This window comes from Mus pahari, chromosome 2, assembly GCF_900095145.1.
Source record: "Mus pahari chromosome 2, PAHARI_EIJ_v1.1, whole genome shotgun sequence".
NCBI lineage: Eukaryota > Metazoa > Chordata > Mammalia > Rodentia > Muridae > Mus > Mus pahari.
In genome coordinates this window covers 73,163,957-73,180,717 of record NC_034591.1, presented here as the reverse complement: position 1 = coordinate 73,180,717, position 16,761 = coordinate 73,163,957, and the positions used below count along the sequence as shown (strand labels likewise).

At 42.4% G+C, this 16,761-nt stretch overlaps 1 protein-coding gene across 1 annotated transcript; it reads left to right on the top strand.

The window, feature by feature from the left end:
- Window positions 1-1,133: 1,133 nt before the first annotated feature.
- Window positions 1,134-15,424, top strand: Fkbp14 (FKBP prolyl isomerase 14). The gene is made up of 4 exons (XM_021191152.2): window positions 1,134-1,463; window positions 4,550-4,701; window positions 7,512-7,639; window positions 14,307-15,424. The coding sequence occupies exons 1-4, from the start codon at window positions 1,267-1,269 to the stop codon at window positions 14,463-14,465; spliced, it is 636 nt and encodes a 211-aa protein (XP_021046811.1). The 5' UTR covers window positions 1,134-1,266; the 3' UTR covers window positions 14,466-15,424.
- The last annotated feature ends 1,337 nt before the right edge of the window (window positions 15,425-16,761 follow it).

Below are 16,761 nucleotides of genomic sequence, written 5' to 3'. Positions count from 1 at the left end.
TCTCTCTCTCTCTCTCTCTCTCTCTCTCTCTCTCTCTCTCTGTCTCTCGGATGACGTCCTTACCCATTATTCACTCACCACCAAGGTCACATAAGTGATTTATTATTAGCAGTCACTCATTGACAGTGATGTTTGTAGAATAAAATCAAGTCAAGTCTTAAGGTGGAGCGCCAATTCTTTTCGGCCAAGTGAACTTAAGCAGGACACTAACTTTTAGCCCAATTTTTTTTTTTAAACTAGCTTCCCTCCAGGCTAGCTTTTTGCAACTTGACACAGGCTAGAGTAATTTGGAACGAGGAGCTCTGAATCATAAGATTTACCTGTAGGCAAGTCTCTACTGCTTTTTCTTAACTACTGATTGATGTGGAAGGGTCCAGTTCACTGAGAGTGGTGCTATCCATGGCAGGTGATCCTAGGTGCTATAAAAAAGCAGGCTGAGCAACCCAGTAAGCAGCATCCCTCTATGGCCTCTCTCTCTCTCTCTCTCTCTCTCTCTCTCTCTCTCTCTCTCCACCAGTTCTTGCTTCCTGGTTGCGGTTTTGAGTTCCTGCCCTGTCTTCCCTGGATAATGAACTATGATATAGAAGTGTAATAGGTTAAAATCCTTTCCTCCCCAAGTTGCTGTTAGTCATGATGCTTTAAATCTTGCGCCTGAGTGTGTTTTGTGAACCTTAAAGCATCCTAGTAGGTCCTTAGAGTTTCTGTTCTAAATTAGTAACCATAGTTCTGAGCCTTTATTTGTGGCATCTTGAAGAAGGCTGCTTCTCAGTGTCTGGTCTTTCCAAAAACCCGAGTGTCACCTGGCTCCAGACTCCGCAGCTGGAATACTTCACTGAAACAACCCTCCCCACCATCTCCCACCCCCGAGGATGTTAGCTTGCATCCAGCTGCCTTCCCGAGGTGGGAGAATTTCCTAACCTAGGACTGTTCCGAAGGTGCACATTCAGCCCAGGGCCCAACAGCACACAGAGCCACTACATTTTTTTTCCCCGCGCCATTGGCTGAGAGGCGTCTGAGGGACAGCACCGCCAGCCAGTGGAAGGACGCCTTTCTCCTAGAAGCTGCCTTATCAGAACCAATCATGTTGGGATGGGGCTTTAACTCTTTATTGTGAGTTCGCTCTGTGAAAATTGGTAGTAAAAGTGCCACGTCTTCCTGGGAGTGTGTCTGTTGGGGGAGTCCTGAACTTGCTTGGCTTAAGCTGTCTCCGCTTTGGGCACATTTTTAACTCTATGAAGCCGGGGGCCTTTCTTCTGCTTTGGTAACATGAGGTTTTTCTTGTGGAACGCTATCTTGGCACTGTGGGTCACGGTTTTGAGTGGAGCTCTGATTCCTGAGCCAGAAGTGAAAATCGAAGTTCTCCAGAAGCCATTCATCTGCCATCGCAAGACCAAGGGAGGGGATCTGATGTTGGTCCACTACGAAGGCTATTTAGAAAAGGATGGCTCCCTGTTTCATTCCACGTAAGTAATTACGCCTTGCAGGCAGAATGATAAAGGGCCCACCCATTCACACCAGCCTGTGAAGCTAACAGTTCCTTTACCTCTACAAGCTGAAACAAAAAACTGAAATACCTGTTTCCCTTTGGAGAAAGAAAAATTGTCAAACCAGTTCTATAGGTCAAGACCTTGAAAGAACTTCCTGGATACATGTAGTCTTGACAAATTAATTTCATTATCATTTTATTCTATATAAAATTATATTTAGAGTATTTGAGGTTTTACAGAAATACTTAGGTTATAAGTAAGCAGCAAACAGAAAAGGCTTAACAGAATTTTCTGTCTTGAACTCCATTCCATAGGTAAAATATCTGATTCCCTTTTTAATTGTGCATAAAAAAATGTTAAAATGTGTCATTTACCTTCAACAGCAAAATGCACAATCATCTGTTTGCCTGCTTCTAAAAGATACACAAATACTGTTTCAAGTGACCTGTTTAACTTCCTGGCAGGTGGCATTTTGGTCAAAGCACAGAATGACAGAAAGGCATCCCTTCTAGAAAGTCAGGCTTCATCCATGGCAAAGGTGTGGTCATAGAAGTAAAAAGTAGAAGGATCTCCAGGTGTTTTACACTAGCATTTCTTTTCTACAAACAAAGATATTTGACAGATAATGTTACCAAGTGTGATGATTTCCATTCAGAAAGTATTTAACCAGCATCTCCTTAGGGCCAGTCAGAAAGTTCACCTTCTAGTCATCTGCATCAATTCATTCATTCGGCCAGTGAAGCCACACCTCAGCCTGGAGATGCAAAGGTTACTAACAACAAGTTCTGGTCCTCCTGCAGCTTGCTATGTGCAGAGAGGGAAAACACAGGAAAGGGCTCAGTCTATGGAGAGTACAGAACGTCCACTGAGAAAGGATGGCAGCCTGTGGTCCATTGTGCTGATCAGGGAGGGTAAAGAAGGAGTTGGGAACACAACAGCCTTGAATGTCACGGGTGGAAATTATCATGACTGAACAGGAGGGGGAAAAGATTTTGCAGATGTGGGAATGACATGAGCTAAGTCTGAAGCTTCTGCTCCATTGAGATCCTTCCGTTGGTTTGAATAAACTGCTGTGAGACATGGTCTCTGTGAGGCTGAAGGGTGGTGAATGACAGTCCTCCAAACACTGTTTGCTCTGGTGAAAGGTTTCAGGAACAGTTTCTCAGAGCTTTGTCCTCAGTGCACAGTAGATAGTAACCAACACTGAGACATTGCACTTCAGCATCTCAGTTACATTCTTGCTTTTGGTCTGACCCCTTTCATATCTAGTCTAAGTTCTTTTCCAGCTAAGGGCCAAAAAACGTGTGCGGACACTTTGTAGCAGTTTACTGCTTATGTTGTGGTACTTGGTGAAGGGACTGTTGCATGCAGCCTTCATGTAAAATCTTAGGCATGTCTAATGGGATATAATGAAAATGAAGAGACTTCATTAAAGAAGTCTGCAAGGAGTGTTCTGTGTTGCCAGAGTCATCATCTGTGTGATAACTAGTTTAGCTGTAATAAGAAATGCAGCCAAATGTAGTTAGTAGGAATGATGCTTCTTCTCTGTTCTTTTTGCCTCCTATGAGGGCCTGTGTAGTAAAAGAAGGAGTGACTGGGCAGTGGTGGTGCAACCCTTTAATCCCAGCACTTGGGAGGCAGAGGCAGGCAGATCTAGGACAGCTAGGACTACACAGAGAAAACCTGTCTGGAAAAACAAAACAAAAATACTATTTACCCAGATTTTGTTAACAATGGTACTCATAAACTTAGCCCAAAGATGTTTCATTCAACCTAAGAATTATCCTGAAATAGGACACTTTCCTGTTGAAAGGACTTAACTGCCTAGGCACCCTCAGGTCTCCAGTGGTTAAACTATCCCAGTCTCTCGGGATGCCCGGACACCTAGGCCATGCCTTTCCTCTCCGGAACTTGAGGAGCTGCACTCCAGGATTTTCTGAGTGGCCCCACAGTAGATCTTTGGAGAGGGTCTGAGCGTAAGTGGAGATTTAGGGTGAAAACAGCCCTTCCCATGCATCAGAACCAGCAGTAAACTGTACTTCAAGAAGGCATGTAGACAGGGAATGAGATAGCCTTGTCTCTATGTCTGGGTGCAGATGGACCTTCAGGTGTTAGCAATACTTCTAGCTTTTTAATCTTCTTTCTCAAACTCAAGACATCCCCTGAGTTTTTCTTTGGTCTGTTGCCTTCCTGGGAAAGTATGACTTTATCATTAATAACTCGAACTTAGAGGTTAGGTATATCTGAAGTCAGATACTAGTACACTTCATGTCATTTTCTCCCTACAAGGGCTAATACTGGAATAGTTGACCCCCTGTCTGCAGGTTCTATGTCTCTCAATTCAAAACAACTATAGATCCAGAATACTTGAAAACAATATATAGTTATTGAACATGTAGAGAGTTTGTATTGTCACTACCCAGTATAACAACTATTCATATGCATTACATTATAGTCTATGCAATCTAAAGATGGTCTAATGTATATAGTAGGTTATATGCAGCTACTGTAGATTTGAACTCCTTGTGGTTTGAAGGACAGAGGACCAAATCCTGGGGACAATTTTCCAAGAATAGCTATCGATGACAGGATTGTCATTGGAATTAAAGACAAATTTATGATAATACTTACTTTAAAGTATATGTTCAAATTAATTTTTTTTTACTATTTTCTCTGCCCTTCTCAAGCTGGCTCAATTTATGAATTTTGCAGCAAGAAAAGTGGCCAGGAAATTGAATTGCTATGAAGAAGACTTGGGTGTGTGTGTTTTTAATCCAAGAACTGCTGTTTTCTTTAATTTCTAAGTTCATAAGCTTAACTACTGATGGGTAGAAACACATGAAGCACAGCATGCTTTGTTTTTAAGTCTCTCTCTCTCTCTCTCTCTCTCTCTCTCTCTCTCTCTCTCTCTCTCTCTCTCTCTCTCTCTCTCTCTCTCTCTCTCTCTCTCTCTCTCTCATGTATAGAGTGCTTACCTAGCATGCACAGGGCTCTGGCTTCAATTCCTAGTGGTTAAAAACAAAATGAGCTTTTAAAATTCTGCTGTGTTTCCTTTCTGGCAGTCACAAACATAACAACGGTCAGCCCGTCTGGTTCACCCTGGGCATACTGGAGGTTCTCAAAGGCTGGGACCAAGGCTTGAAGGGAATGTGTGTGGGAGAGAAGCGAAAGCTCATCGTTCCTCCTGCCCTGGGCTATGGCAAAGAGGGAAAAGGTAACCCTTCCTGCTGTGTGACCCTCCCTGCTGTGTGAACTTGCCTTGCTGTGTGACCCTCCCTTCCTGTGTGACCCTCACTGCTGTGTGACCCTTCCTGTGTGACCCTCACTACTGTGTGACCCTCCTTGCTGTGTGACCCTCCCTGCTGTGTGACCCTCCCTGCTATGTGACCCTTCCTGTGTGACCCTCACTGCTGTGTGACCCTCCTTGCTGTGTGACCCTCCCTGCTGTGTGACCCTCCCTGCTATGTGACCCTTCTTGCTGTGTGACCCTCCCTGCTGTGTGACCCTTCCTGTGTGACCCTCACTGTGGTGCAGCTCCCAATGCTTCCTCCCTCCCAGAGGAAACCTGCCAACTCGCCCTAGCAATGCAAGAGAAGCCACCCAACAAAAGTGTCTTGATGATTTGAACCTTTGGGATAGGTTCATCAGATGTAGTTTGATGGACGGCTGCATCTAGTTACAGCCAGGAAGTCTTCCACACCACAGGTCCCACTGGGAGAGTCGCATTCGTGCTTTTAAACCTATTTGTAAAGTTCTCAATAGCTTTATTTTATTTTATTTATTTATTTTTGTTTTTTCAAAACAGAGTTTCTCTGTGTACCCCTGGCTGTCCTGGAATTTGGTCTCTAAACCAGGCTGGCCTTCTAACTCAGAGATGTGCCTGCCTCTGCCTTATGAGTGTTGGGATTGAAGGTGTGTGCCACCACTGCCTAGCTGTGTGATCCACACAGCGTTTGCGGCAGCTTTTCCCGAGGCACTGGCACCTGGTGTCTCAGCTGAGTTCATGCAGTGTGCCAAGGACTGTTGGGTGCTGCTTATCTGCTGGGCCCAGAGGGAGTTTCTTCACTGAAATCCGATCTGGGCCAATGGCCATATCTGAAGAGACAGGATTGTGAACCTCTACCACTGTGTTGTTATTAACCAATTGGAACTAACTTGAGTGTGTTATAATCAGGGTTAGACATATAAGATGTAGCTCACTTATTGAAAGTGCCATTTGCAAAAAATAAAAAATTGTATATGAAATATGTACAATGTAAAAGTAGCAAATAGATTTTGTGTCTGTCTAGCTTTCCCCATGGGAAGTATATGAACATAGAAAGTAGATCACAATGGATAAAATATTAATAGTGTACTATGATTCTGAGAATTACATTCATTTCTGAGTCTATCTTACAAATTCTCTATAAAGAAAATGTAGTACTTATACAGTGAAGAAAAAATTGTAAGAAGTCATCAGAAGCAGATAGAGAATCATTCTGATGTGGCATAATTAGACCTTGTGGCATTTTTTTCAGCCAAGCATAGCCATTGACAAAGTATGGGTCAAGATTCCTTGCCCGTTTCCTAGGGAGGTTAAGTGCTGTATGTACCTATGATGTACTCCGAAGCAGGACTGGCTGGCTAAGCCATGTTCCCCTGCCGTGGCTATTAAACACATTCAATTTTAACTATATTCTTCACAGAAGAAAACTGAGCATCCTAGACGAGGTTTCTCTAATGCCTAGATGTAACCTTTCTCTTCCCGGTGTCTCTGAACTTTCACTATTAACTCTATGTATGCAATAGAAGTAGTTGTCCGTGACCTAGTTAGTTCAAGTTCACTTCGTAGCATGCAGAGATATAAGGCTGAGTTGTTTCCTTTGGTGTCATGGAACTAATTCTTCTACTATGTATTTACCACTAATTTTGTAGTATTTTAGTACATGCTTGCATGGCTCCTTGGAAAGACACCAGCTTTCCCACCGGTCTAGTGCATGCCCCTTCCCTGTCTCCATCCGCAACGGTAAGCTTTGTCTCGTACTGTGAGTACTTTTCTTTTAGAAGCTGAGTACCCTTTCTTAGAGCTTTGAGGAAATGGGGGCACAGAGAAGTCTTGTCTAAGACGTGTGTCCTGACCTCTGTACCCTGACCTTAATATTCAATAGAGAAAGCAAGTTTGAACCAAAAAAGCCTAAAATTCCAAGAAAGGTTTGTTTCTTTGACTCTTAGGGGTTTTTTTTTTTTTTTTGTATCCCCAGACTTTTAACAAGTTCTTTTTTGTTTTGTTTTGTTTCAGACTTTTAAAGATGTGTTAGTTTCCTTTTCGACGTTGATTTAGAGTTCCCTTTTCTGATTAAATGTCTCAACAAATAAATGCATAAAGTCCTATGTCAGGAGGTATCCTAAATTGTTGAAAATTTTGAATGTTCCTTTATTATTTTTAAAACCATAAAATATCAATCTCTATTTATCAAGAATAACCCCGGAGCATATTTTTTTTTTAATGGATTTTCTCCCTTTGTCCTCTCCATGGATGCATAAGGTAGAAAATTGTCAGTTTTTTTACAGATAAGGGATAGAAGCCGAGAGGTGGCAGATGTGAAGTTCAGTTGCACTCCATGTTCACAGAGCTCCCACTATTATATACTGCCTCCCAGTGGTAGACACTGTAGTGCCAGCCCTGTATACTTGAAGTCAAAACTTTCTGCTCTAAATTAACAAATCTCTTTTAATGTAATTCAATCTGAATTACTCAAGCCCTTTAGAAGTCATTCTTGACATGTAACCTGAAGGGCCTCCGTTGTATTTGAAAGTTAGTGTCAGGGCCTTTATCATCTACAGCTGTGCGTGCGTTTTACTGCTACCCAAACTCAGTGCTTTTCTTCTGCAGGATTGGGCGGGTTATTCCTCCCCCGTTCTACTTTTTGACAATTATAGAGCACCTCTTCATTGAATGTACTTAAATGTCTGCTACTGTAATTGATTTTGTTATGAACACTTTTAGATCTTATAAATAAAAATTTCCCCACCTCCTCATATCAGGTAAAATCCCCCCAGAGAGCACACTGATATTCAACATTGACCTCCTGGAAATTCGAAATGGCCCAAGGTCTCACGAGTCGTTTCAAGAAATGGATCTCAATGACGACTGGAAACTCTCAAAGCACGAGGTGACCCTAGCTTCTGCCTCTCCACTGTTTTTCTTCTACTTTTATTTTAAGCTCCCGTTTTTCAGAAATACCTTAGCTGCCAGGAGAAGAAAAATAAGTTTTGGTTTTTTTTTTTACTTCAAAGGAGTGACAATGGGTATGTCAGCCACTCCCAGGGCAGGATGCATGCTCAGAAGCAGTGGCCAACATAAATCGGACCCCATGGGTTTTAGTGGGTTTTCCCTTTTTTTCTTTTCCTTTGAGACTGATTTGTATCAACTCCCATGCGGCTCTTCTTTATACCTGATTATGCCATTTTATTTCCAAATACACACACTGTATTGACAATCTTGTTTCCTCCTTGAATTTTCTGCCGGTTTTTGTTGTCTTTTATGAGCCTATTCCAGTGAGGGGGGAAGAGTTAAATGAGATTTATAGCAATATATTTACCTGGCTAGGCTGTAACTATTTCTCTTTCTAAATTTTTTAATTAATTATTTTATTTATTTAGATTTCAAATGTTGTCTCCCCCCTTCCCAGTCTCTCCTCCATGAGCCCCACCCCAGCCCCTACCTTTGCCTCTAAGAGGATGCTTTCCTGCCTACCCACTCCCTCCTCATCCCTCTAGCACACCCCTTCTCTGGGGCATCAAGTCTCGACAGGGTTTTTTTCTTTTTTTTTTTTTTTTTAAGAGAAAGAACATGAAATTGGATGGAGGGAGGAATCTGGGAGAGTTGCAGGTGGGGAAAGAATATGATACTATACTATAGTTCTTGAAGAGTAAGTAAGTAATAAGGAAATTTTTATTCAGGTAAAATATTATTTACAGCTTTTCCCAAAGTGCTTTGAAAGTTGCCCTTTTTTGGTAGGAAATCGCTGCTTAGGGGAGAAGTGCGTTGGCTGAGAGGTGTGCCCAGTCTCCTGCCGCCTCCCCTCTCTCCTCGGCTTAGCATTGACTGTGTCTCATCCTCAGCCGGGGATCTTAGAAAGCACTTTTTTTTTTCCATGGCGGTAATGGCTGCGTGAGACACGCGTGGGTCCTGGGAACTTTCTCGTGTGTGGGTCCTGAGACCAGTTTCTGCCCCAGATGGCCGACTGGCTGTTGAATGCCTTTCAGAGAACTCTCCAATGGGCGGTTTGCCTGGCCAAGTCAGCCTCTGTGGGAGACCATTTCTGGATTTTACACAGAGGGAAAATTCTTCCTCGGCCACCTGAAGGTCTGGTTTTTGAGGTGGGAGGAAGAAGAAGGGCTTCTCCCAAGATGCCCCAAGCCTTCCCAGCTGTCACTGGCTATTGTGGAGAGAGAGCAGAGGTAGACACACGTCCGTCCATCCGTGGTTCTCACTGCCAGGCCCCAGTCCGCCAGGCCCCAGCGGGATGCTTTTTTTTTTTTTTTTTTAATGTCTTGGTGAGCTCCACTCTAAGAGCCAGGAACTGATGTTGTCTCAAATCAAATTATTGGGGACCAACACTAATAGGTTTGTTTCTTTGTGGTTTGGTTTTGTTGCTTTAACTGAGACAGGATCTCCCTGTGATGTCCTGGCATGCCTTGACTTTGTGATCCTCCTGCCTCAGCTTCCTGAGTATGGGATTTAGAGTTCATGTCACTGGGTTTCATACACTGTGGTGTTAACAGTTAACCTTCCCCCTTCTATCCAAGATAAAAGGTAATTCTCTCTCACTAAAAACAAACAAACAAACAAACAAACAAAAAACAAATAAAATTATATGACATTCTCATGACTTGACTTAAAAAAAAATCAACTGATTGAGGTTAATATATACGAAGAAGTCTTGAACTGGGCATGGAACTCAGTGGCCTAGCATTTTCTTAGAATGAGCAAGGCTCTGAGATCAATCCTCATCACGTCATAAACGAGAAGTGTTTACAGTACCCATGTCCTCTTCATCCTTCACTGGGTCCCTCCACCTCATTTATTACTTTCCAATGTAGTTTCCAGTGTTTCCATAAGATATTATTAGTTCACTTTTTCTGACTCAAAAGGTAGGGAAGACATACATACTATTTAGTAGCTTTGGCCATTCACAGAAGGTACCCTGAGACTGCCTCTAGGGTACCAGACAATTATTTTGTTTCCTCCAGACACTAACTTTGTTTCCTTCTCCTGACCCCCTTGCCCTCCCCTGGGTCTCCCCTCCTTCCTTTTGCCCAACTACATTACATCACTTTACCCTAAATAACACATATTGACAGATCAGAGTTTGGGGAGAGAGGACTGCGATCACTGGTCCAAACTGACAGGATGGGAACAGGATGGTAAAGGGTGATACAGGTTGGGTTGTAGTTTCATGAGGGATTGGAAGCAGCATTTTGGTTACGTGTTTTTATGTATGTGGTTTGCATATGTGGTGCATGCATGTAAGTGTACAGTGTGTACACCTGTGAGTGTATGCCCGTGAGTGTATACGTGTGAGTGTATGCCCGTGAGTGTACGCCCATGGGTGTATGCCCGTGAATATACACCTGTGAGTGTATGCCTGTAAGTGTACGCCCGTGAGTGAGAGGCCAGAAGAGCAGGACACCAGGTGTCTTCCCCCATTGCTGTCTGCCTTATTGCCTTGACATTGTCACTGAATCATTTTGGCTAGTCTGGCTGCCTTAGCCGTGGATCTCTGCTTTTCCTCTCATTGCAGCTGGAGTTGCAGGCACATGCGCCTTTCGCAGTGCTGGGCATTTGAAATTGGGTCCTCATGCTTCCGCAGCAAATGGTCTTAGCCACTGAGCCATCTCCCCACTCCTCCATTGTATTTTAAAGACAATAGCAAGCTGTAGCAGAGGCACTCACAAGACCCTGCTTTGATTTTTAAGTTCACAGGGTCCTGATTAGGCTCTGCTGGTGTGGCCTCATCACAACCGGTACGCAGTTCTTTCTGCTCCTAGACTTGGGTTCAAAGAAAAGGGGAGACTGGGATCTTATTTTAGGAGGAATGCCTGGAATTCTGACTCTTCTGAGAGAAGAAACCTGAAGAAACCAGTGTATCCAAAAACAGCCATCCTTCAAGTGCCAGCGGCAAGCAGAACGTGCTGCTGAGCCAAGCGGGCCGAGGAACACAGCTACGGGACAGCTTGGACTGGTGGTCACCCTGAGGGCCCCACTGCTGACCATGCTTTATTTGCTTATTTGTTTCATCAGAGAAAGCTGTGCTCCTTGGCAAGCGCTTTGGAGAAAGCTCTGGCGATTTGCAGTGAGTTTTGGAGAGAGGTCTATTGACAGAAGGCCAGAAATCCTTACACGCTCTCCCCGGAGGAGACCGGAAGTTGCAAATACTTTTTTACAACTGTTATGCAAGTGTGCAGTGAGCGTAAGCCCATGTCACTCTTTGACCTGCTTCAGGGGTTCTACGATAGGTTCAGAAAAGCATAGATTTGAGGCCCCTGTACACATGTTTTGGGGATCCCAAAGTAGAGAGCTATGGAGTAATCTCCAGTGGATATGGCTTTCAAACTAAATTTCCCAATATGCTGAGTCATGTGTCAGCCTGTGAATTCTGCTGGTGAGAATGGATATATTGTCTTCACTGTGCCAGCTTCTACAGACCTATGCTATCTCCTGACTCCTTCAGAGTGTGACCTTGTACCCTGTAGCTCTGACTTCCTACATCTGTCCTGTGACAGCAATGGTCTGCTGGGCTTTCTATGGTTAAGCAGATTTTGGAAATTGGAACCAAATGAGCAGTGTGAGAATCTGATGAATGAAAAGAGGGGAGGGAAGAAAGTAGAAGGGGAGGGAGGAGGAAAAAGGGACTCTGTAGAGAACCACTTAGAAATAAAACCGTGGGCAGACTTAGATGGAGCACAAATGTACAAGAAAACTTGCTTCTGTCAAGCATATTATGATATCTTTCTTTCTTTCTTTCTTTCTTTATTTATTTAAAAAAAAAAAAACAACCAGTGTTTTCTTTACCTGATTTGATTCTAGCACATAATTGTTTTAAACCTCTTGATTATGAAAGCTTAAAGCCAGCTAGGCGGTGGTGGTGCACGCCTTTAATCCCAGCACTTGGGAGACAGAGGCAGGCGGATTTCTGTACAGAGAAACCCTGTCTTGAAGAAGAAAGAAAAGAAAAAGAAAGCGGTAAAACCTTTCTAAAAATCTTTTCTGATATATGATATGTATATTACATATTATATATAATATGTACATATTTAAACCATTAGCTTTTGATTGGTATTATAATTTTTGTTTTGTTGTTTTTAATCATTGTATTAAGTGCTTAAATTGTTCTTTGTTTTTCTAGATTTATTTATTTTATTATATGTAAGTACACTGTAGTTGTTTTCAGGCACACCAGAAGAGGACATTTGATCGCATTACAGATGGTTGTGAGCCACCGTGTGGTTGCTGGGATTTGAACTTAGGACCTCCAGAAGAGCAGTCAGTGCTCTTAACCACTGAGCCATCTCTCCAGCCCCCCTTTTTAAAAAAGATTTATTTATTTATATATGTATATAAGTATACTGTCACTATCTTCAGACACTCTAGAAGATGGCATCAAATCCCATTACAGGTGGTTGTGAGCCACCATGTGGTTTTTGGGAATTGAACTCGGGACCTCTGGAAGAACAGTCAATGCTCTTAACCACTGAGCCATCTCTCCAGCCCCTTTTGTTGTTTTTTGAGACAGGTCTTTTCTATGAAGCCCTGGCTGACCCAGAGATCCACTTGCTTCTGCTGGTATCAAAGGCATGCACTACTGTGCCTGGCAATAGAGGATTTCCTAGTACTCATTTACTTCTTAGTTTCAGCAAAGTGAGTTGTAACATTCAAGTAAGCCAGGAACCATGGAGCATAATTTTTTTAAATTTTTCTTTAATCACGTGTCAAAAAAATATAGACACATTAAAAAAATAGTTCATAAGGATGTTCCTCTTGGGGCTGGAGAGGTGATTTAGTGATTAAGAGCACTGGCTGTTCTTCTAGAGAACCCAGGTTCAATTCCCAGTACCCACATGATTCACAACTGTCTGTAACTCAAGTTCTAGCTGATCTGATGCCCAGTGACTTTTTTTGAACTCTGTGGACACCAGGCATGCATATGGTACACAGACAAACATCAAATCCTCATAAAAATAAAAATGAATCTAAAAAAAGAATTTTCCTCTTCTTTAAGTTAAACTTTAAAATAATATTTTAAAAAAATTAAATCTCACAAACTTCTGGAAGATTTTATGATGCTAACAACTTCTTTAAAGTGCATTTTATTCAATAGTTATAGCATAATGCTGTGAAAATATTAGCCACGGCTAACAGAAAATGCAATATATATTGCATATCTAAACATTTAAAAGTTATGTTAATTCTCTCAACACTTTAAAATGCTACCCAAACAGTTTTTAAATCCTACATTTTAATTTTCAAGTAAATCAGAATAACAAACAATTTGAAAGCCATATCAAATAAAACACCAAAATAAAGTTGAACTTTCATAACGTCTAATGTCTGTGTCCCCTGCTTTGGGCCCTCCATTATTCTTTAGAGATCAATCAGTACATTTGCTGAAGGCACCCTGTAGCAAGCAGATCTCTCTGGGCTTGTTTGCCATTGTTGTTTCTTTTGTGACTGGAAGACTTCACACACACTGTTGCAGCAATAGCTGTGGCTGAATGTACTGTGTGGAGTTAGTAGAGAAACCATTTTCACACTTGAAGAGTAGTAATACATATCGTTTAGAGTTAGAGAAGATATTGGTGCATACTCCAGGAATTTAAACTGCTTTCAATTGGAGCTGAGATGGTAGCTGTCAGTGAAGTACTTGCCATTTACGCACGATGACCCAAGTTCCAGACCTAGAATCCAAGGTGGGAAAACTGTTGGGTGTGGAAGGGTGTATGTGCAATCTTAGAGCTGGCAAGTGGACACAGGCAGATCCGTAGAGACTGCTAGCCAGTCAAAATGGCCCACTCGCCAAGTTCCAAGTGAGAGACCATGTCTCAAAAATCAAGACTCCAAAGAACGACATCTGAGGTTGGCTCTGGCCTCCATAAACACAAGTACACGAGCGCATGCGTGAACAACCCCATGTGGACAAGTCCCCCGCACATTCTCCTAAGAATACCCAAAAATTTAAATGAGCTGTGAGCAACAGATTCTTAAATTAAATGTTGGCTTCTTAATGTGAAATTATAAGGATAAAAGTGAATCCAGCTTAAAACAGGCAAACAGACAGGGCAAATGGCTTTGTGTATTCAGTGCTTGCCATGGAAGCTTGAGGACATGAACTGGGATCCCTAGCACCTTGCAAAACAAAAGTAGAGGGTGGGAGTGCATGCCACAATCCCAGCACTGAGCGCGCGCGCGCGTGTGTGTGTGTGTGTGTGTGTGTGTGTGTGTGTGTGTATTGATGGTGCGGTAGAGACAGGGAGCTCCCGGAGGCTTACTTGTGGGCCAGCCAGAGTGGCAATCAGTGAGCTACAGCATCTCAAAAACAGGCAAAAAGGCAGGTAATAGGTTTTAATAAAAACCTTGTATTTGATGCAAATATATATATATATAATTTTTGATGCATTATATTTGGTGTCTCCAACATAGCCATAAAGCAAAAGTTTGTTTTAATTCCCGTAGGAATGGGTCATGATGTTATTTTTGTTCTTGCTTTATATCATGGCAGTGATGCCATGTGGATTACTAATGAGAGCCAGCTATTAATTACAGCTGTTATTTTGCAGGTTAAAGTGTATTTACAGAAGGAGTTTGAGAAGCACGGTGCAGTGGTGAATGAAAGCCATCACGATGCTTTGGTGGAAGATATTTTTGATAAAGAAGATGAAGACAAAGATGGATTTATATCTGCCAGAGAATTTACATATGTGCATGACGAATTGTAGGGAAGTGCCTGCCGTTTTATACACGTACATTTCTAATGGGAAGGCAGCACCTTTAAACAGAGCTTTTCTCGTTGCCTTTCTTGTTTTTAGTTTTATATTATTTTTCTATTATTTAAAGAACCTCAGAGACTTTGTAAATATCCGTATCTTTCTGGTAAGTTATTGGGCAGTAACGGTTGTCTTTGAGTAGAGGACTCCTCGCTGCTTCTGAGCTCACACAGTCGCTGGTTTTGCTTGCTTGCTTCTAATGGTAACATTGCAACTGGAAACAGACCACAACACACACTGGGTGTGGCACAGACCAGGGCCCTGTCCTTCTCCCCCCCTCTGTCTTCTCAAAGTTCAGTTACTGGCATATTTGAAAGCTTTTGTACAAATTCAAGGCTTGCTATTTTCATGTTATAGTGAAGTGGTTTTTTCTTTACCTGCTTTTGAGTCCCTGCTTGCGGGCAGGAGGAATATGGTGGACCTTATGCCTTAACAGCTTTTGCCTCACCGTGGAGATATACAATGTGGATGAATAAGGGAGGTAGCAACTCATAAATAGGTGTTCAGAGACTTCCTAGTGGCTAATAAACCATTACAATAAGTCAGACAAATAATATATTTGTTTCCTTGTAATCAACACATCAAAATATGGTAGGCATGGCAGAGAGTTGTATTTATAATCAATGTTTACTTTTGAGGCTACCAGGTTAGCCTTCTGGTTCTTAAATAAATAAAGTTTACAGCTAGTATATTGCTTTGCAACAGCATTGAATCCTGAGAGAATTTAGTATGTCAATGAGACTTTTCCCATTTCTGACTCATCAAAAATAAGGCTAACTAATAACAGCTACTGTTAATACTTACCTGGGTTTGTACACTGACTTTTATCATTTTTTTCTCAAATTGGCTTCCAAAAATGACTACTACTTTGTTTGTTTGTTTGTTTTATCAAGACAGGGTTTCTCTGTATAGCCCTGACTGTCCTGGAACTCACTCTGTAGACCAAGATGGCCTTGAACTCAGAAATCCGCCTGCCTCTGCCTCAAAAGTGCTGGGATTAAAGGCATGAGCCTCCACTGCCTGGCCCTAATTCTGTTTCTTAGATTGTTTTTAATCAAATTAGCTTTTATCTTTAAACAAACTTCCCAGATCTCCATTTGTTAGGAATAGCTCCCCATAGTTTACAAGTGCACTATTGCCTGACTGGGGGTATCTGACACCCTTGGGAAGCTGCTGGGTCTTGGGGTACTTCTTTATAGATGAGAAGCTCCGTTCAGAGATTGGCTGCTGAGCCCAGCCTTGGTGCCTAAGCTGTAGATGCACCTTCAGTCCCTGAGTTCAGTCTTCTACTCCTCTGCTAATGAAGAAGCAGCGAGTTTGCTTCTCTCTCTTGGGCCTCATCTCCCTTAACATCTTCACCTCCGGGGATAATTCCTGCTAGTTCCCAGCTGATCACAGCTTTCCTTAGGATCCAGGAAGGTCTGTGTTTTCTGAGAATAGTCTTGCTTTGAATTGTGTCACCCTCCTAGTAACCAGTGAGAGGGGTTAGGCATCTTAGTTCACCTCTTCCTGTCACTTCCTGTTGTTTGTAGACATTACTTTGCAACACTAATTCTGCATTGACATTGTTATCGGCGAGAACTACTCAAGGACTTGTTCTCGAAGATGTCAGGTGTTAACTGTAACTGTTGGCACCAGCAGCATTTTTCTGGGGAGACTGTGAGAAGGCCGGTGAGTGTCATGGACCGGTGGTGTGTCTTGAAGGCTGCTTTGCTCCCAGCTGCCACCACCATCTGCGCTGGAGCAGTGAAGAAGAAAGAATCTTGACCACTCAATTGCATGGATTTGTATTAGATCTCAGCTAAACTTTCAAACAGAAGTATGAAAGAAAGACATACCTGGAGATAATGGTCGTTAAAGCCATTTTGTATAGCAATGCCTTTGCACCCTCCCGTTAGTGGGAATAATCAAGCACCAAATGTGACTTCACATGTACATACTTTGATTCCTAGCTGCTCTCTGTGTAGTATTTACATTTCTATGTCTATTGTGACACTTTTTGAAAATAGTTTATTTGTGAATAATTAGTTCTGTACATGTACATGTGTGTGGTGTTTGTGTATTCACATATGTGGGGGTACAGAGTGTGCAGGTACATGTGTCTTCCTAGGTTTTCCCACCTCGTGCATGGAGGCGGGGCCTCTGGGAACCTCCCACTCTTCGCTCTTTGTTTTGGCTAGCCTGCTTGCTGCAGAGGTTCCATATCTGCCTCCCATGCAGTGGGGTTATATGTAAACTGCTTTGCACA

What these genes read in the sequence shown, in the direction of transcription:
- Fkbp14 (XM_021191152.2), top strand. Translation starts at nt 1,267, where the DNA reads ATGAGGTTTTTCTTGTGGAACGCTATCTTGGCACTGTGGGTCACGGTT. An exon ending in GGCTCCCTGTTTCATTCCAC is followed by an intron (nt 1,464 to 4,549) that starts GTAAGTAATTAC and finishes CCTTTCTGGCAG; the next exon opens with TCACAAACATAACAACGGTC. An exon ending in CTATGGCAAAGAGGGAAAAG is followed by an intron (nt 4,702 to 7,511) that starts GTAACCCTTCCT and finishes TCCTCATATCAG; the next exon opens with GTAAAATCCCCCCAGAGAGC.